This window comes from Limulus polyphemus, unplaced genomic scaffold, assembly GCF_000517525.1.
Source record: "Limulus polyphemus unplaced genomic scaffold, Limulus_polyphemus-2.1.2 Scaffold209, whole genome shotgun sequence".
NCBI classification, from domain to species: domain Eukaryota; kingdom Metazoa; phylum Arthropoda; class Merostomata; order Xiphosura; family Limulidae; genus Limulus; species Limulus polyphemus.
This window is the reverse complement of record NW_013665819.1, coordinates 809,821-831,164: the sequence shown is the minus strand read 5'-3', so window position 1 is coordinate 831,164 and position 21,344 is coordinate 809,821. Positions and strand designations below refer to the sequence as shown.

At 29.7% G+C, this 21,344-nt stretch overlaps 1 protein-coding gene across 2 annotated transcripts in view; it reads left to right on the top strand.

The window, feature by feature from the left end:
* Positions 1 to 21,344, top strand: part of LOC106478416 (NEDD4-like E3 ubiquitin-protein ligase WWP1) — a 35,006-nt gene that overhangs the window by 8,592 nt on the left and 5,070 nt on the right. For both annotated transcript variants that reach the window (XM_013938957.2, XM_022382013.1), the window contains 16 exons: positions 1,494 to 1,618; positions 3,361 to 3,504; positions 3,798 to 4,100; positions 4,287 to 4,602; positions 4,943 to 5,038; positions 6,947 to 7,112; positions 9,759 to 9,813; positions 11,905 to 11,989; positions 12,811 to 12,936; positions 14,568 to 14,649; positions 15,939 to 16,010; positions 17,809 to 17,897; positions 18,084 to 18,243; positions 19,049 to 19,182; positions 19,927 to 20,067; positions 20,412 to 20,532. In XM_013938957.2, coding sequence (XP_013794411.2) covers positions 1,494 to 1,618; positions 3,361 to 3,504; positions 3,798 to 4,100; positions 4,287 to 4,602; positions 4,943 to 5,038; positions 6,947 to 7,112; positions 9,759 to 9,813; positions 11,905 to 11,989; positions 12,811 to 12,936; positions 14,568 to 14,649; positions 15,939 to 16,010; positions 17,809 to 17,897; positions 18,084 to 18,243; positions 19,049 to 19,182; positions 19,927 to 20,067; positions 20,412 to 20,532 — 2,215 coding nt within the window. The remainder of the gene's footprint in view (positions 1 to 1,493; positions 1,619 to 3,360; positions 3,505 to 3,797; positions 4,101 to 4,286; positions 4,603 to 4,942; positions 5,039 to 6,946; positions 7,113 to 9,758; positions 9,814 to 11,904; positions 11,990 to 12,810; positions 12,937 to 14,567; positions 14,650 to 15,938; positions 16,011 to 17,808; positions 17,898 to 18,083; positions 18,244 to 19,048; positions 19,183 to 19,926; positions 20,068 to 20,411; positions 20,533 to 21,344) is intronic.

Here is a 21,344-nt window from a genome sequence, read left to right as displayed (position 1 = left end):
AAATTTTGTACTTGTTGGAGGGGTGGTAAATAATTGAGAAAATAAGGGATGCATATAGAAAAAAATGGCACATTTCTCACACTAGGGGAAATTTTTAATTTTGCCTTATAAAATTAAGAACTTAAAACTTATAAAGTATAAACTATTAAGATATGAATTATTGGCTATGATTTTATACTATACTAATTGGTATAACATGAACAAACAAAAAAATGGTTTAATTTAATTTTTAATTTAACTCACTAAAAAAGACCTCACGACATGCACAGTAAAGGATGCCTTTGGTGAGAAAGGTAGTTACTGCTGAAAAGTCACTAGACATTTTCTTTTTGAAAAAAACCAAGGAGACCACATTGTGAAGAGCGTAATGAGTTCTCACCAAAAAGAAATAAACTAGATTAATTTGAAAAATGATTTGTGGCAACCTTGTTTGGTTGTAATATCTTCAAGTCACTTTTTTCTCTGGTTCCTTCAATTGTTGCATTATTTTGTGGCAGCTGAGGTGTTTGGTATTTTTTGCAGTTTTGAAGTTTTACTTTATATACCAGGAACTAGTTTGTTTGTGAAATGCCTTCCATGTGTGTTACAATTAAATATTAGGGTTTGAAGCTGAATAAAAGTGTTATTAAAATAAAAAAAAACTATTTACCTCTTTTTTTCATTAGTGGATGTCTTTACAAAGAGTTAAGACTTGTGCTGGATTTAGTTGCCATAATGTGTTAAAATGATGAATTTTAAAAAGATGCTAAGCAATAGTTGCTAATTGCTAATCATATTCAGTATTGATTAGCAGTTTCTGCTAAATGTAAAGCTGATTGAACTCTCAGCACCAACTATCTTGGTTGAGTATTGGCAACTGAGAGCCTACTTGCCAATACATAATTTTATTGGTTAGTGATAAAACATCAGAAATCTTAGTCTTTGCATAATTATGCCAATTTTAACTTCCTTTATGTTGTTTTATTATTCATTAGAAATTCAAATTCTGTGCAACCATTTTTGTGTTGTTTAAATACATTGCAAATATTACTAAATATATGAAAAAGCACACCTTTTTTTTAATGAAAAATTCACTAAATATTTCCAAGCACCAGGTCACTTTTTCTGACACCATTGTGATTTGTATGGAATGTGGCAAGCCCTGTTTTTTCCTATATGCATATGATATGAAATAAACACATTTATTTTTACGGTGTTTACACTGGTAGAGCATTTATTCTACATTTGTTTGAGTAAGTGTTCTTTATATATTTGCAGTGTACTCATGGATATCATGTTAAACTAAAAACAATTTCAGATATTTAAAGGGATTAAAATTTTTTTGTAATATTATTACTTTGCATTTTTAGTATGTTAGTGTAAACTTTAAATTGTGTTCATTATATTAAATCAGAAAACAAACCTCAGGTATAATTTTTGTGCTAAACCAGATTGTATTCTGACTAGGATTTTTTTAGATGAGAAATCAGTTTTTTATAATAATTTTTTTTCAGGCTTGTTAATCCATATTCAAAGATTCACATTCGAGTGTTAAATCACAACTCTCTTATTAAAGACAGCCTGCTGGGTGATTGTACAATAGATTTTTACAAAGTTCTTTCCCAACATGATGGAAAATGTAAGTGTGCCAGTTTTATATTTTTTTAATACTTGTTTATGATGTATGGTTACTTATTATTATGACCAGTCTGGTCATGTATAATTGGAGGAATGTGCTTTCCTTATTTCTAGCTTGTGAATAAGTATGACTCTCAGGTAATTATAAGTTTTACTTAAAGAAATTTGAAGATCTTGGGCTTTATTTCATTGAGCTTAAAAATTATTACATTTTGAACTGTTTTTTGTGAAGTAGCTTAATAGAAAATGGTTTTTCCTCTGTAAGATTTTTAAATTGTTAACTCATAACTTAATTTCATGCATCAGCCAAAAGAAATTAAAACAGAAATAATTACTTGATTTTTAAGGAAAAAGTAACAACTGATAAAATCACACCAGGAAAAAGAGATTAATGAAAAACTAAATATAAAATAGCTTAACACTAAAGTAAAATAAAAACACAATCTAAATGTAATAAGAATAAACAAAAATAATAAATTAATGGTAGCTAAATCATAAGACCTGGCTTTGATACAAAGGTTTTTTGATTGCACTTGCAGAAAGAGTTGCATATCAATATAGTTTTGTGGAATGATTGAGACGAGGAGTTAGTGTTATTAATGGTATAATTTTGAACTATTATCTTTCTTTACATGCCTGTGAAACTTATCAGAGAAAGTATTCTTAATATTTACCTTGAAACCATGCATTAATATATTTTATGTATTTATCTTATTAAAGTCTAAGTAATTCATTCATGTTTTCATACTATTAGGTGAGATGTAAGATTTGAACAGTATAAAGACGAGAATAATAGTCTGAATAATTATACCATTAGTGTATTAATATGTTTTTGCTAGAACACATGGCTTAATTATTTTTCAAGTTGAATCATATAAAATATCAACTTTGGATAGGAGTTAAATCCACTCATAAAATGTAGAAGCTTGGCTTTCTCATAGGTAAATATAAAAAACAAAAGAACTCAGAAAAACAATATTAGTTTAAGTTGCTAACTAACTGGCTTTTAAGATATTGCTTATTGGTTCTGACTGATAGTTGTTTATAATGAATAATTGACTCTTAAGAGGCCTAAGCCACACAGGGGCCAAATTATTATATTGCTTTTTCCTTTGCCAAAATGATCAAGTGATAAGTTTTGGTCATCAACTGACCCTAGGATAATGTTCATGATTATATCTAGTGAACATCTAGCTGAGATCAAACTTGTTTTTACTTGCTGTTAAATTTGACGAAATGTACTTCATCAAATGTAACGTTGGTTGATCCCAAAGTAAAAGTCACATACAGGTTAAATTCAGTGGTATTTTGGTCAATGTGCAGAACTTGGCTCTTAGTTGTACATCAAACTCAAGGTGAGCAAAAGTTCAGTGTTCAAAGTTCCAGGTAAAAAACAAAAAAGGCGTTGTTTCTTTGTGGCAAACCTGGTCAGGTTAAAATATGTGTCACTTGTAACTAACTGAAAATGTTTTTTAATTGAAATAGCATCCAATGCATTGTCAACTTGATGATAAGATATTTCAGTTCTGATTGTTTTTGTGTTGATTTTTAATGTTGATTCCCACATTGACGATGGTCTATATTTACTAAAAAGACAAGATCAAATCTGTTGGATGTAATTCAACTACTACAACAGTCAAAGTAAAGATAATCTTACTTGCAAGTGCTATTAAGTATCCGCCAAAAAGTGTCATTCCATAAAAATAAGGTTCTTTTAAATGCTTACATTTGTTTTTAAACTAGTGGACAAATTGCCAATGCCTATGGAGCTTAATGTTGCTGGTAAGGTTGGACGAAGTTCAAGTTTTGTTGTCACAATCTTAGATGGAGTACAGATTGAGATGAATCGTTACCCTCCAAGAAATTCATCAGAGAGTTCAAATTCAAGTAAGTACTTATATAATGAGCATTTTTTTGTTGGTCAACAATTCATAAATGTGAGTCTCCCTCCCTCCAATAAAAGCAGATGAGAGTTGTGATTTTAGTAACTTGGAATTTTCTTGTTTGATGGCAGAAAAATATTAAAGTAGTCATTAAAATGTGGAAATTGTTTGTTATGAGTATATGGATTTAATCCTGTCATCAGTTAATTCTTTATAAATTTACCTTTGTGTTTTTTATACAACAGATAAATTATCATAGAAACATTGGAGTTAGTTTTTTATTTTATCATGTTATAGATGCTCAATCCTCTATAACTTCACAACCCAATGGTAGCCTTCCTCAGAGTGGAACTCAACCATCAAGCCCTTCCACCAGTGGAGGGAGCAATCAGATATGTCGGCATCACTCTGGGCCCCGCATCCGTCCCTGGAAGCCAGGAGCTCTCAGCCCAGTTTCCACGGCAGCAGGGACAAGCTCTTCCAACACAAGTACAGACAGTGCCTCAACGACACCAAGCAACCTGAATAGACAATTGAGAGATGCAAGATTACAGTCCTTACTAACAAATTTTAATCTCTCAAGTCAGTCTAATAATACAGGTAATTGAATATCTACAAGTATACATTAGTTTTAATTCTTGATGAATACATGTATGTGTATCTACACTTTATTCTGTAATTCCTGTTTTCAAAGAAAATAGTATAAATTTTACATAATTGAAAGAACTTAAAGTATAACATCCTTTTTTGTGTAATAAATGATTTGTATACATTAATTATGTACAGATATAACAACTATGGCTGTTCCTGGTCCTCAAGTACCCACTGGTGTCATTGCCAGTAACAGTGGCCCTTCACAGGGATCTTCTAGTGGACAAAGTTCTGTTGGCCTCTTTGCTCCCGTAAGCTCTTTCTCAAATGTCAGCAGTTCTTCTTATTCTAATTCTGTAATTACACCAGCCAGTACCACAACTGTATCAATGTTGAGTACATCAAGAAGCGAGAGTTCTCCACTCAGTGCCCCAAGCTCCCAACTGGGCAATCGAGTTGGCCAGCGTAATCAGTCAACTGCTGCAAGTGAAGAAGAGCCTTTACCATCAGGGTAAGTTATTGATTTTCTTTAGTGTTTTACTTGTGGTATAATATTAATTCTTTTTATTTTTAAGAAGAATTGATTTTTTAAAGAATACTTTTTTGAAGTATTTATAATATTTTTGTTATTCATAACTAACGAAAATATTCCATCTTTACCTGAACTTCATTTCATATGCTTTGAGTTTGATATAATTATCATGTGATATGTCTTGAATTTTTCTTTACATTCCTGTGAAACTTGCCAGAGGAAGTATTATTAATACTTACCTTTGAAACCATGCATGAATACAATTTATGTATTTATCTTATTAATGTTTAGGAATTCATACACATTTCCATTTTATTAGGTGGGAAGTAAGATTTGATCAGTATGGACGTAAATATTATGTGGACCATAATACACGAAGCACAACATGGGAGAGGCCTCAACCATTACCCCCAGGGTAATAAATGCTCACTATATTTTAGTTTTACATGATGGCATCATTTGATGCCAAATTTTTTTTGTATTACTAATTATAGTAATCAGGTATTTATTTTAAAAAAAGTTCATTTATTTTATTCAATCACACACAAAGAGATTATTAGGTTACATTAAGTTTTAGTTTCGTATTTGTTATACTTATAGTCTGATACAATAGATATGTTTAATGGAGTTGTGAATTCTTGAAAATGAGATAAGTGATATTTTATATAAATTTAAAATCATTAAGAAATAGCATATCTCTCAATAAAATCCCTAAAATTATCTTGGGAATTTGAAAAAAAGGCATCTATTTCATAAACAAGCTTTTATAAAGAATTGTGTTTGCTCATTTGTATTTGTAATGTAAATACTATAGCTGAGAAAACAAGATATGTCTCTTAATGTATTGAATGGAATCTAACATTGGAATAAAACAGAAGATTTTAATCACTTTATTTTTAACTGATTCATTACAGGTTTCCATTAGAAGAGTTTATAATAAAATTTAAAATAATGATCCCTCACCAGTAGTATGCATACTTCTTGGGGAATATGCAGATCTAGATTGAATATATAATCTACTCTAAATTATAATGCAAAACAACTGAAATAAATTAATGAGTAAAAATAAAATCTTGTGTTAGTAATAAAATAGCTAACTTGGCAAATCTACTAGTCACTTTGATTGACATGCCCAAGGTCTCTTTTCATCTATGGCTTGAAATGCTTGTTTGTTTTTTCAGTTGTAATGTGCTTGCAAATTGTATTTTGTATTTATCGGCAAAGCTATTAAGGCTGTCTTCTTTCATATCTTATCTTGAACTACTGACAACAGGGAAGGCAGCCAGTCACCTTTCATGATTGTTACTTATAATGCACCCACAGCTTAAAGTGCAGGGAATATTTTGGGGTATCTTATAGATTTGAACCTGCCTTGACAACTCTGAAATTCAGAGCTCTACCTCATTGGCCATTCCACACCCTGCTTGAAGTTAATGTGACACATTTTGTCTTTGACATGTGCTGAATAAAAATAAAATGTAAAGACAGAGATGAAAGTTTGGGTAAAGAGATACTTAACAATGCTATGGATAATGTTATGTAAAAGTGGTGCACTTGGAGGGACGAAGGTCATTTTATGAACACTTCAGTCAAAGGTTGGAGACAACTAATTTAAACTACACTTTGGCTGCTGCCAATAAGGCATTTTGCTTATCAGAGCTTATAAGGCCATTTATAGTCAATAGTCAATATCTTAGCTGAAACACCGTATGTGAAAACAATTAGATAATGAACAAGTTGTATGAAATATAGCTATTAAGTTAGCAAAGAATGATATATTTTAGAGCAGCAAGTGAGATTAAACTTTTTAAAAATACTGGTGATAGAAATGCATTCATTTTTATTTTCATTTAGTAAACAAGAATTAAACAAAATAAAAATACACAATTTGACCTAATGCCATTAACATGTTTTTATAAAATTTAAAAGCTGTAACTTTGAGAAGTCTAGAAATGCACTTTTAAGTTACAGAAAATGTTTTGTTTTTGCTTTTACATTTTTTTTTATCATTCTGTACAGAATTCTTATAGTATGTAATTATTTTACAGAAAAAAGTATGTACATGTATCATTGTAGTTCTCATTACTAAGTTACCACAAGAAGCTTTAATTTAAGTGAGAATATGCATGGAAGTTTTTAAGAATCATAAAAAATAGTGATTCCATGGTTCCAATTATTTTTCTAATGTGTAAAGGTTGGGAAAACAAGGCTAGAAAAATTTATGTATATGATAAGAAAATAATTAAAAAACATCGATGAATTTTTTTTGACAGTCAAGCCAGTTGTATCAGTTTTAAAGAACATAAATACTCTGTATTTCTAGGTGGGAAATAAGAAGAGATCACAGAGGTAGGACATACTATGTTGACCATAACACCAGAACAACAACCTGGCAGAGACCTACCCTAGAGAGTGTGCGGAATTATGAGCAATGGCAATCTCATCAAGCCCAAGCTATGCAGCAGTGCCAGCAAAGATTCCTATTCCATGTAAGTACAAACTTTTACACTTTATTTTACAACCCATTATAGGTAGTGTTAACTAGAAATTCCCTATCCTGAATTTAACTTTATTGTTCAAGTAATGAAATCAAGTGAAGTTGTGATCCTGGTTACATTTATTTTTGTAAGTGAACTCTTCTGTATATTTTAAGTATTGGAATTGTTTTCCTAGATTTTTATTATTTATTTATTCCTGTAAATTCCCAGTGGAGCATAGGGCCGCAACAACACCTCGCCAACGGAAGTTTTGTTTTTGCTGTTACCTGTAGCAGATTGTTTTTTACGGGGTGGAGTTGCTAGCCCCATGCCCAACCCTCCTCCTTTCACATCCTGGACTTGGGACCAGGCAAAGGCGGAGGTTGGCATGTTTGGTGTGACGGGGATTCGAACCCGCGACCCTCAGGTTATGAGTCAAGCGCCCTAACCACCTGGCCATGCCGGGCCTTTCCTAGATCTTACATGGTCTTTAATTCTCTTGCTATGGGCTCGGCTGAGTTTGTGACCCCAAATTGACCTTTATAGTTTCCATAGTATAATTTCTAATTTGTTTTGTGTATCTTCATGAAATTTTGCAAACTTTCAGTAATCATTAAGTCATATGTAGACAAAAAAATCAGAATTTTTAAAGAAGTATTTTCACTTAAAATTTTTCCATGAATACATGAAGTCAAAGTGTTGACGGCTCCAAGTGTAAAGTGATTTTCATGTTAAGATTAAAAATTGTTTCTTCATTTGAAAAATCTCAAATTTCATTTGTGTAAGCTCTAAAACCTTTTAAATAAATTTCAAAATTGTTTAAAAAATAAAACCTTATATTTATCAGTTATTTTCTCTACCCTAACTCTATAAGACATTGATAAATTTGACCAACCTCATAACCACCAATAAAAATCAAAATATATCAAAATTACCGTTTTTTTCTTTCTAAATGGACTTAAAATGATAACATGAATCTACATTTGTTTATCCCAAATAGCTTTAAACTTGTAACAGTATACATCTATTTGTACTTACATTTTATTGTTTTATTGCCCCTTGAACCATGTCTAAATAATTTTTGTGCCTCCAAAGTTGTAAATCACTTGGCGAACATCTAGCTCACATTAAGTAATACATGAGCTACTCACGAGCATACTTCATGAAAAATTTTTATTATTATTCTTTATTTTACTTAATTTAACCTTATCTAGCATAAAAAGTTTCTAAATTTTACATTTTAGTTACTTTTATAGTAATAAATAAAGAATACAGATGAAAAACAAGAAATAAAGTACTTATCTGGGACTTCTTTTTCTTTTTTTCTTGGCTGTTGACTGTCAATGAAACATAACCCTAAATTTTTATACTAACATTACTACTGCACTAAATAATTTTTTAGTTAATCAAATAATGCACCAAAGAACCCAGAATAACAACATACAGAAAGTAGACAATGCCCCATAACTATCACAAATTTTCTGGCTTTTTAACTATGTGATAAGAACCATTAAATATTCAGCTAAGCTAGTCAATGTGTTGGCAATTTCTGAAAAGATAGGATGTGACAGGTGGGCATAGCAAGAGGGATATGATTTTCTAGTTTAAGGCTCTGTAACCAAAAAATTCAGCTAAGCTAGTCAATGTGTTGGCAATTTCTGAAAAGATAGGATGTGACAGGTGGGCAGAGCAAGAGGGATATGATTTTCTAGTTCAAGGCTCTGCAACCAAATAAGATTGAAGGCTATAAAATTGTTTTGTCTGAGTGATGACAACATTATAATGAGCAATTTACATTAAATTTTTTACTTGTTGGAAGGGTGGTAAATAAATTTGAGAAGAGAACAAATGTCACAATTCTCACACTAGGGAAATTTGGGATTTTTGTTTAAATATTGCCTTATAAAATTAAGAATGTAAAATTTATATAATATTAAAATTTGGACTATTAGCTATGTTTTGATGCCAAGTTTATTTGTATACCATGATAATGATAATAAAGTACTTTAATTAAAAAAAATTGAATGTAACTCACTGAAACCTTGTGATGTGCAGAAAAAGATGCCTGTAGAGAAAGTGTTAACATCTGCGATTAATAAACAAATGTCTTATTTGTGACTCTTGCATTTGTTGTAGATCATTTAGTTCAGTTTAGACATTGGTGAAATGTGACTACTATGTGTTGGCTTTTACAGTTGTCAGGATTATAATAATTTTCAAACTGTAATTTTGTTGTTAATTAATACAATCTTAGGAGTGCTATTGTGATTTATAGTGGCGATGTGTGGTTGTGTAATGATGAGTTTTGTTTGCCAATTGAAGTTGTCACTGTCATTATTAAGTGGAAATAATGTGTGTATACAATATCATTAACATGAGTATTAGCACCAGTCTTAAAGTTTGTTGGATTTTAAAGTATAGCAGTATCTACTGTGCACTGATGTAGCGAGGTTCTAAATTTTTTGCATCATTAATTTGGCTTGAATAAGAACTAAGTTTATAAAATTCTTATAAAAAGGCAAAAAAGCTTGTATCCTCTAAGACTTACAGATAAACAGATAGTGATTATTGTTTTTAATGAATTAGTATTAATGAAACTTCATGGTAAAAAAAGACTTTGTGATTAAAACTATGGGGGTTTATGTATTTTTCTTACAGACACCTGTTCAAGTAGAAGAAGATGATCCTCTTGGGCCTTTACCCGAAGGATGGGGTAATTGGTTTTAACTCTCTGTATACAGGCTCAGATAATTTTACCTTGTAACCATGAAATTATACATAGTACAAACTCTGAATTGGTGTATCTTCACAAAACTTAGCAAGCTTTTAGTAAACATTACAAGTATGTTGGACACAGGAAATAAAATTTTCAATAACATTTTTACAAAATATTTTACGTGAATTTAAAAAACCTTTATTGAGTCAGATTCAGCGAAAGTTGATTTCTTTGCTAAAAATAAAAATACTTCTTTTTATCTTACAGTTTCATATTTCATCTGCATAACCTCTAGAGCCTTCTATTTTACTTTTTGTGAAACTTTATCTCTTATTTTCTCTACCCTCATCTTAACTGTAGCAAAATTATCAATGTACATACAGTGAAATGAAAAAATTGAAAAATATCAAATTAAAATAAATAATACCTTTTTTTTTGTAGAATCATTGCATATTGTAACATTCAATTACAATTATTTATCCTAAAAGCTTCAGGTGACTAACCTTTTCATATTTACTTTTATTTCATTGTTCTTTGAACCATGTATAATTACCATAACAAAGGAATGACTCATCTAGCCAAATATTTTCTTCAAGGAGAGGTCATAAGAAATGCTTTTATTTATTTATTTTTTTCATTCAAGTTATGTTGTCTCACCTAATACGTTTGTAATTATTGCATTTTAGTATTATAAAAAAATATAACAATAATCAAAAAATGTGCTTAAAAAACAAGAAATTTATACTTTATGAGATTAGGCCTATTGCATGTGGATTCCAGGCTTACATAACATTAGTTTTTTCACAATTTTGGTTCTCCAAAAATATTTCGTATAGCTTTTAAATATACATCTTAGAACACAAGAATGTATCAGGCACTAGAACAGAATGTTCTAAAACTACTATAAATTACCTAGCTTTATAACTAAGTTATAAATAGATTAAAAATCTTACATCACTGCTTGAAATAAAGTCTTCAGTATACAGTCCTCAAGTTCTTCTTGTGAACTATCTGCTTAGACTGCTAAAACAAAATGAATAAACCTTTGACTTGTGTAGTTCAAAATATGCTCTTTCTATCAGTTATAGACATGTTCAATAGCAATTGAGAGAATAGAGAGAATTATATACATTTCTTGAAGGATAGAGTTGGAAAGGTTGTGTCATATGGGTTGAACAGATTTAGTGATGTCTCAGTACAGCGAAAAGATAAGGTGTTCAAATTTTATATTTTGTCTTATCAATACCTGTAGTATTGGTTGAATATGATAGGCATATAAGGGAAGAGAAAAAATGTATAAATGAAAAGTCAGGGTGTCAATATGTCAGGTAACTCGAAGAGTTGCAGATTGAGAATGTCTTTAAATATTTCCTTTTAAAATTGAGAAATGGAAACTTAAATGATAATATAAAAACTTCAATTATAAGGTTTGTTTTGATGCCTAGTTTATTAACATACATTGATAATGAATTAGTTTAGTTAAATATTGAATGTAATTCTGTAAAAATGTCATGACACGTGCACACTGACATATCCAGATGCATAGGTTAATCAAATTGAAGATTTAGTTTTAACTGTTAGAAAATGTATTTTAGTTTGAGTGAAGGCTTGTGTTACTTCTATCAAACAAAGTTTATGTTGAGAGGCTTTTGTTACTTAGAATTTACTTTAATAAGAATGTGGAAAAAAGTTCAAACAATTAAAGAATAATAATCCATTCTGCTTTGAAATGAAACATATGGTCTCCAAACTCAGAAATGTCTTTTCTCTAATCTGTAAAATGCAAAACTCAAACTACCTTTATATGATACAGTAATATGCAAATTTTATTATTTGATGATGATAACTGAACAGTAAGTAATTAATGAAAATTGTAGCTATTCATACGAGTCCACGTGATGCTTTACAAGTAAATATAGCAAAATTTGAGTCACATTTTACATACTCACCTGCATGAGCGTACATGATGCCTTACAAGTGGACTTCATTGTTCATGACTAATTGTATAGTTCTGAAAACCAGCAAATGTTTTTTAGTATATAAATGTAGAAGAAAATGATTTATTATTTAAAATATTTTTTTTTGCAGAAAAACGAGTGGATCCTAATGGAAGAGTGTATTTTGTCAACCATAAAAACAAAACAACCCAGTGGGAAGATCCACGAACACAAGGGTAAAGACATCTTTCTTAATTACACGGCAGAATTACACGGCAATAATGAATTCACCAGCTGACTTGTCAGCATTTTACTTTTATAAAAGATTGAATGTTTTAAAATGTGTATTTTCAAAATTTTATAAAATAATCTATTAGAAAATATTACTAAAATGACTACTTTTGATGGGTTGTAGTGTCATTGACAAATGACGTGTTGCAAAGAAGGAATGGGAAAGTGTGGTCTTCTCTAATAAAAGTGAAAATTTTTATCAAAGTCATCCAAGTATTTCTGTTAAAGCATCAATAATTACTGTGGAAAGTAGAATTAAGACTTTAAATAAGTCATTCATATTAAAACTTCAGTAAATTCCTTCCCTATCAAAAAAGTATGTTTTGATGTTTTTTGACGAAATTGGCTTGATGTCTAGCAAAATAAAACCACATGTTAAAGATTTTTGTAACACATGTTAAACATAATTTAATAATATACACTTTCTATTGTACTTTTATACTGTGAACTTCCTTTTTTCCTGTGTAATCTCGTATTTGAAGAATGATCTTTCTGTATGAAAGTAAAGTCCATTGTGATTCTGTATTATTAAAAGTTTGAGTAATCTTGTTTTTATTTAAAAAAATACAGTTTGTTAGAATTTAGTTATCAGTGTATTGTAAATCAGATAGTATTCTTAGTCATGGAAAAGCTACCACTAAGATAATGATAGAAGTTCTAAGAACAGATTTCATGAAAAAGAAAAACTTTAATTTAGAGAATACGTAATAAAATTATATGAACTTTAAGAAGAGACTAGTGCTAAACATTGGAACTTATTTTTTAGATTAGAAGATCCACTACCTCCAGGTTGGGAGATCAAGTACACACCAGATGGTTCCAGGTACTTTGTGGATCATAATGTGAAAACAACAACCTTCCAAGATCCCAGGTCTAACCATGGAGGAAAAGGGTATGAAATGATTATGGTTAAAATAAAAATCACTGTTTACAGATGTCAGAAAAATTCAAAATTCACTTAGTATGTCCTCTTTTTAGATACCTTTATTAAGTGTATGAATATACGGTCATAATTTAATAATAATAGTTTTTATCTTTACATGGTATTTTGAAAGAGCATCATATGCTCATTTTTACAATCATGAGAATGGAAATAGCCCAACTTTTCAGATGTAATTGATTCAAAGTGAAAGGTTTGCATTTCATAAAATTTAGTGAACAGATGCTAATGAAGGAGTGTTTGCAGTATTTTAAGATACTCCTTAATGAAGAGGTGTTGTTTAGGGTTGTGTGTTTAATATCAATATCTATAATGGAACTTTTAGTTTGCAGTATTTACTTCGTTCAGTTAATATGAAATGTAGGTTTCAGAAAGATAAACATTAAACTTAACCTTCATATTTGAGAAACAGAAAAGGCTTCTTCATCAGATTATTAACCCTCTTGCTATTGGTAGTTTAAAGTGTACATGTCATAACCTTTTAGTTACATTTAAAATTTAATTAAACTACTCTATTATCAATGTATATGAATAAACTTGACATCAAATTGTAATTCAATATAAATTTTAAATTCTTAATTTTATAAAGAAATATTTTTAAAAAGTCCTCAATCTCTCCTAGTATGAAATTTGTTCTTTTGGTGGTGTTCTGCCTTCTCTAGTCTGATTTTTATAGCCTTCAACCTTATTTGTTTCTGGAGTCATAAACTAGAAAATCTGACCCACTTGTCACATCCTTTCTTTCTCAAGTTTCTAATAGTTCTCTCTGATGTTTTATACTATACTATTCTTCATGAGGTATGTTTCTGAGCATACATAATTCAGAACAGTAATGTGAGCTACACGTTTGCCCAGTGATTTACAACTTGTATGGTGGGATTATTAGTTAGATAAGGTTCAAAGGGCAATAAAACAATAAAACTAAGTATAAATAGATGTATACTGTTATGAGCTTTAAGCTGTTTAGGATAAACAATTGTAATTTCCTGTTACAATCATTCTAGAAAAAAAAAGGTAACTTATATTTATTTTGTGTTTTTTTTTTATGGTAGTTACAAGATCAATCAAATTGACCAAGCCCATATAGAATTAGGGTAGAGAAAATAACAAAATATAAAGTTTCACTGAAAAAAATAAAAAACATTTGATATTTATTTAGGAGGTTTTAGAGGTTATGTAAATGAAATTTGAAAATTTTCTGACAAAAAGTATTTTTTAATCTTAACATGAAAATAATTTTGCACTCGAAGTGGTCAGTACTCTGACTCCATATATTTATGGACAAATCTTTAGTAAAAATACTTAATTAAAATTTCTGATTTTTTGTCTACAAAAGACATATAATATTTACAGAAAGTTTGCCAAATTTCATTAAGATACACAAAACATATTAAAAGTTATTATATGAAAATTCTGATAGTTACTTTGGGGTTACAAGGTTGGTCACATTGACCAACTCCATATGGAAAGATTTAACCATTATGAATGTACCAACTTTATTGTTAATAATTGCACATGGAAAAGCTTAAAAGTTAAGTAATCTTTCTGTAAAACAGGATACTTTAATTACCTGTCTGTTTCAGGCCAAAGGGAGCATATGGTGTGCCTGTAGCATATGAAAGAAATTTTAAGTGGAAACTCACCCAATTCCGATATTTATGTCATGTAAGTATAAAACTATTGGAAATATTTTTAATGGATTGTTCTTTCTAGATACAAAGCAGTTCATCTGTACATGTGCTGATACATATGATGTGTACTTACAAGTGAATACCTTCAGTGATGGTTTTAATAGCAATCAAATAATATGTTGATCTTGTATATCACTATAATATTGATAAAATTATATTAAAGCAGTACATGTTTGGGTTGTCACTGCTGTAGTGTCTATTAATTTATAATTTGAATAATATCACTTCCACATATGTATTTTTGTTTCAAGTACTTTCTACTGGGGATATATTAGATCTTATTTATTGAAAATAAACTATTTATTGGATATAAATTGGTCTGGACAAACAATACTGTTAGCAAAAGTTATGAAACCTAGATTGATGAAGATGACAGTTGTGTCTTTTTGAAGTATGAGGTTCTATGTCACTGATAAATCCAGCCAGTTTTTGACATATTTTTTATGATTTATAGTTGAAATTGATGATTACTGAAATTGGCAAAATAGATATTTAATAGATATCATTCAAATTTGCTTTGAATGGATATATATGAAATGTAACTTTCTAATAAGCAATATAAAAAAATGAAATTCTAAGATGAAAGAGGATTTTTAATGTTTTTTCAAAACAGTATTTCACAACAGAATTTTGATAATTTCACAACCTAAGAATGATAGAAATATGACATCAAGTTTTATGTTAATGCTGAAAGTAGACAGTACTTGGTAAGTTTGTTTCATGCATTTTGGTTTATTTTCACTATCAGAAGGAAAACATCAAAGCATGTCAATGATGCCCTAGTTTTTATTTTCAAAAGTGGCTATCAGCTTGAATTTGTAAATCAAAATGTAGATAATTTTTGGAATCAGTGTTGTTTAAATATCTTTGTATGTACTTTTAAGAAAAATCATATAGTCTATAAAACAGAATACAACAATTGTATAAGAGCCAGAAGAACACTTACTACCTCAAAAAAGAAATGAAATTTACATAAAGTTCTGCATGTTTAAATACAGTAAATTAGTGTTTTTAGAAACCATAGTTGCTTTGTATTAACTGCCCATGATGGTAAGTCTTGAAGGAAGAAAGAAAGTGCATTGAATATAGCTTTTAATTATCTGAAGCACTTTTACTAATATAGGCAAATAAGTTGTATAGTATTTAACAAATGAACATTGAACAAATCTTAATGACACTGATGCTTGTTTATAATCAATTGAATATTAAACTTAACCTAGATCTATCATCTTGCTTATAGCAAATATTTTTATTATATTTCAGTGTAATGCCTTACCAAGTCACATAAAAATAACTGTATCAAGAAACAATATATTTGAAGATTCTTTTAGTCAGGTAGGTATGGCAACAAATCAGGAAAAGTTTTTTGATCATGATTATAAGAATGGATATTTTTTCTTGAAATTTAACCCTTCCTGTAGATCATGTCTTGTATCGTTGTTGGTTTGGCTGTTTCAGCTATGAGGTTATGGCTATGCCAAATTATGCACACAGTATTTTACTTGTTTTTTGATTTAGCAAATATATCTTTTACTGGATTGAAGATTTAAAATTTAGTGTCGAAGTATCAAAGATTCTTAGGAATGCAGAGGCCCTGGAATCTTATCACTTGAGTTTATTAGACCCATCTTTATATAGAAAAAAAAAAAATTACTTCGACATTAAAATGTTTATTATAAAAAAAGAGATAAATGAAGCACAATCTGAAAAGGGATAACAATATTAATTTGTAAATAAAAAAAATACTCTGAGAAAGTTCCTGTACATCTTTGACTATGTGAAAACAGCTGTAATTATTGTTAGAACTGTCATATTTATACCCTAAGCTCAGTTACATTTTAATTGGATTCAGACTATCAAGTCAGTTTAATTAACAGATGTCAGCTACCCAAGTCAGTGTAATTACTTGGCTTTTGTTTTCCTTGCAAAAGAGAACCATGTGTAGAACCATTCAATTATATAACTGCTATTTAGATAAAATAAAACAAAAAACTAATGTATCTCAGCACAATGAAAAGTAAAATCTTTTTTATCAGTTACAGCTGACTAGTAATGCAGCCACCATTAGGACTAGTGTCTAAGACACTGTAGACATTAGCTCTAAAACTGGTTGATTGGAACTGAAGATAAAGATTTTACATTTCATTGTGCCAAAAACGTTTTCTTGTGTTTTTTACTCTTAAAAAAAACTCAGGTCTTATGTATGAAAAGAAATTATTATATATACAACTGCTAAGAGTAAAAATATTAGAAGAAAAACCCAAAAGATATTTGTTACTTGGATGGAACTTAACTGTTAGTGTTTGTTAAAAGGAAAATAATTTTGGACTGGAAATAGTTTGAAATGAGTCATAAAGGTTGGGATGGTATAGTACAGTGTTTCTCAACCCATGTGTCACAATCTAAAATTGGGTTGTTAGAATGTGTGGAAGTATTTAGTAAGCCAGATCTTGTTTCCCTAAAGCTATTTATTGGTCACAACTGACCATCACTGGTTACAAATGGGTCATGAACCACTGGGGGTTCATGATTTGTGTTTTGATGATGTAAAATTGCATTCTGCAATTTTTGGGTTCATTATTGGAGTGGTGGTCAGGTCCAAATATTTGATTACAGTAGCCCAAGAGTTGGTAGTGGGTACTGTTGATTAGTTGCATGCCTTCCTTATAAGCTATCAGTTTAAAATCAGGGATAGCTGGAACAGATAGTTCTTATATAGCCTTACATGAAGTTCTGAAACAGACAAGCACAATGATTCAAGAAAGTTTGACTTATTATTTCATTGGTGATGGATTTTTAAGGTACTTGATGTTACTAAATTATCTCTGTCAGTCAGGGATGTTAACCAATTAATAACTGCTCACAAGAAGTTGAATTAATTATCATTTGTGTTTTGACTTTTAGTAAAAGACCTTTAATCATGCAGTTTATGGACAGAGTGACCAGTAACATAAATTAAGTAAATAGTGGTGATGATTTACTCTGTAATTCTGTAAACATATCAGTTAAAAAGTATTTGTCATTATAATCAAATTATTTTTGATACTTGATACTCTACTCAATTACTTGTGCATAGAATTTAATTTTCCTCCTTCTAAAATTTTAATAACTTTTTGTTTGGTGTTTCGCTTAGATAATGAGAGTTCCACCACATGAACTTAGGCGGAGGCTTTTTATAACCTTTCGAGGAGAGGAAGGTCTTGATTATGGGGGAATTGCCAGGTGAATTTAGCTTATCTTATTAACTATTGTACTAAACTAAATGATTTAATCAACTCAACTAGACAGTATGTGTAGATTTAAAAATATTATAGCTAGTGTGTATGGTTTGAGATTAAATTTTAAAGCTTAATTTGTGATGGTGTATTTGTAATACTTGGTTCTTATAAAAACACTGTATGCTTACAGAGAATGGTTCTTCCTCTTGTCTCATGAGGTTCTCAATCCCATGTACTGTCTCTTTGAATATGCTGGTAAAAACAACTACAGCTTACAGATCAATCCTGCCTCTTCAGTTAACCCTGATCATCTCTTATACTTTCGATTTATAGGTCGATTTATTGCAATGGTAAGTGCTTGTAGCAGTATAACTGTAAAGTGGTAGATGGGTAAACTAATCCAAAAGACACACCACAAGTCTAATGTACACCTGAAAACAAATCTAATCAATGACACCTTAGATTAATGATTAAGTTTGTGAGCAAGATATCCTCTTACTTTACTGTCTGAAGGTTGTATGAAATGTAAAACAGGAATGTCTTATTTTACACCTTCTAACTTAATGGTTCAATTGAAGACAAGAAGAGTTATGAGTAGCAAAGTAAACTCATTATTCAAGTATGACTTTATAAATTTATGTTTAAAGATTCACTAAAAACTATTTACAAATCTTCTTTTTTTTCCTTTTGTCATTAATATAGAAACAAAATTACTGTAACTATATGATTACTGACAACATCTTCAGAAGAATAACAAAGAGATAATCAGTTGTTTTCTTTGGAGGGGTAACCTTGTAAATTTAATATTTTCATAGTTTGCATTAAACCTTGTTTTTCAATTTACATATCAAATTGATCTCGTAAGTAAAGTAAATCTAAATATACTGACATTGTTTTGGACTTTTTCGATAAATGCTTTGTATGTATGTTTCAAGTTTTTTTGTAAATGTTTTTGTAGTTATATTTAATTGTGATTTCATAATTGTCCAGATTTCTAATAAGAGAAAAATAATTGCTGAGATATAAGTTTATATTAGAATATGAAAGTTTTTTTGTCAACTAAATATCAACAAAACTTAGAATAATAATTCAAATTACAGCAAGTTATAGTTTCCTTAATAATTTTTCAAAGTGATTCTTGGAATTATTTTTCAGGCCTTATTTCATGGAAAGTTCATCTACACGGGCTTTACATTACCTTTCTACAAACGAATGCTAGGAAAGAAACTGACCATGAAGGATATAGAGAGCGTTGACCCAGAGTTTTATAACTCACTTGTCTGGATTAAGTATGGAAATTCATCCAAATTCAATTATATATTTATATAAACCAGAAAAAGATTATATTGTGTGAATAAAATAAAAGTAGGAATCCATGTTAATCTGCAACATTTTTTTAATTATAGATATATATATATATCAAAACCAATGCATTTAGATATGAAATTTTATAAGATTTTAGAAATTTCATGCTTTTGCTAAGATTTCCTTTTGTAATAAAGTAAGTGTTGTCTAAGGACAAATACAGAATATGGGTTTTTATCATTATTTATTAAAATGTAGTGTTTTCAAGTTGTCAAAATGATGAATTATCATCAGAAACTATTAGAAAGAGGAGAAAAATACTTGTACAGTTTGATAGATAATGGTTATTTAAGAGAAAGCTGTTCTATAATGTTGATATTTTTTGTCAACTCATATCTGTACAGTATGATATAGGAAAAATCACATAGAAGAGTGTATGCTGAAAATGTCGAACAGTGTTGATATCAGTTATTTGTGAACATTAGTTTTAACTGTACAGTCTGATATTTTGTTTATTTAGTGGCAGAGAAAATAACATAGAAGATTGTAGGTTGGAGCTTTCCAGCAATGTTGAGATGAGTTATTTGTAAACATTTGATTAACTGTATTTATGTTTACTTTTTGGGAGAGAACAACATAGAAAAGTGTGGACTGAAACTTTTCCTCAATTTTTATATTAATTTTTTGTGAAAAATACATAACTCTATTATCTGATATTTTATGGCAAGAGAGAACAATATAGAAGAGTGTGGACTGGAGCTATTCTTCAGTGTTGATTTTGACATCCTTGGCCAAATTCAGTCTCATGAACTAAAGCCCGGTGGAACCGATATCCGTGTAGATGAACTAAACAAAGATGAATACCTCAGGTATTGATGTAATTAAAGCTTATGAAGAATGGAAAAACAGTTCTGACTGAACTTTGTTTGAAGGCATATGTTAAAGCTAGAATGTGATGTTCAAGTTATGTTGCATTTATTTAGGTTTTGCTTAGCATATACTTCATGAACTTATAATTCACATTTCTAAATATTTCACTTGGAATAATATTTTAAAAATGTTATTAAAAGTTGTCTTAAAATGACATATATCATTTACTTTGAGATTAATTGGCCTATATCATGGCAGTATTTTGTATGAAATAAAAAACTTTATGCTAAAAGACTAAACTTTAGATACCAAGAATAGTGTACTAATCTGTCCTTGTCTGTAGGATGATGACCGACTGGAGGTTTTCTCGAGGACAAGAAGAACAAACTAAAGCTTTTCTGGATGGTTTTAATGAAGTTCTACCTTTGGAGTGGTTGCACTATTTTGATGAACGTGAGCTCGAGGTAATAATTAACTTCTGTGTACCTGATATTGCATATCTATGGAACAAAACACTAAATTTGTGCATACAGATGATGGTTTTTCATAGGTGAATTTGCTTATGTTGTTCTTCTAAGACCCAAATGCTTAGCTATTCTGTTAAGATGAAACATCTAAATCATACTTATGAGTCCACTTTTACCAATTCTGTGTTTTTTTATTATACAGAATGGTTGAATACATGATATTAAAATGATTAATATTAAGTATCTTATTGAGCTTTTGAGTGACCATGTAGTATATGTTATTGAATTATTGAGTGACCAGATATTATCTCTTACTGAACTCTTGAGTGTCCAGATAGTATCTCTTGTTTAACTCATGATTGTCCAGGTATTATCTCTATTGAACTTTGAGTATCCAGATAATATCTGTTATTATACTCTTGATTGTTCAAGTGGTATCTCTTAAGTGAGTGGATTTTGTTACTAAACACTGTGGTTTTGACTTGTTATAAGCATGGAATGAGGATAGGTAACTGATAGGTTTGAATGGATAAACTTTTATAAGATGGCAACTTTATTTGTTATGCAATGTAATTAGAAATATAGTTGATGTCAACAAATTAGTGTTTTGACCTAAAAGTTAGATAATCCATCTTAATTTAAATTTAGTCTAAATATTCTTTCTTCAGTGAGCATTTTAAAATTCAAATATAATAAAATGAAAACAGAGGCTGAGAAGTTAAATGATGTATATATATGTAAATCTTTATTTTGATTGCGAGATGGCAGCACATATATGTACTTTGTTTTTCCTTATTTATTGCATCAAA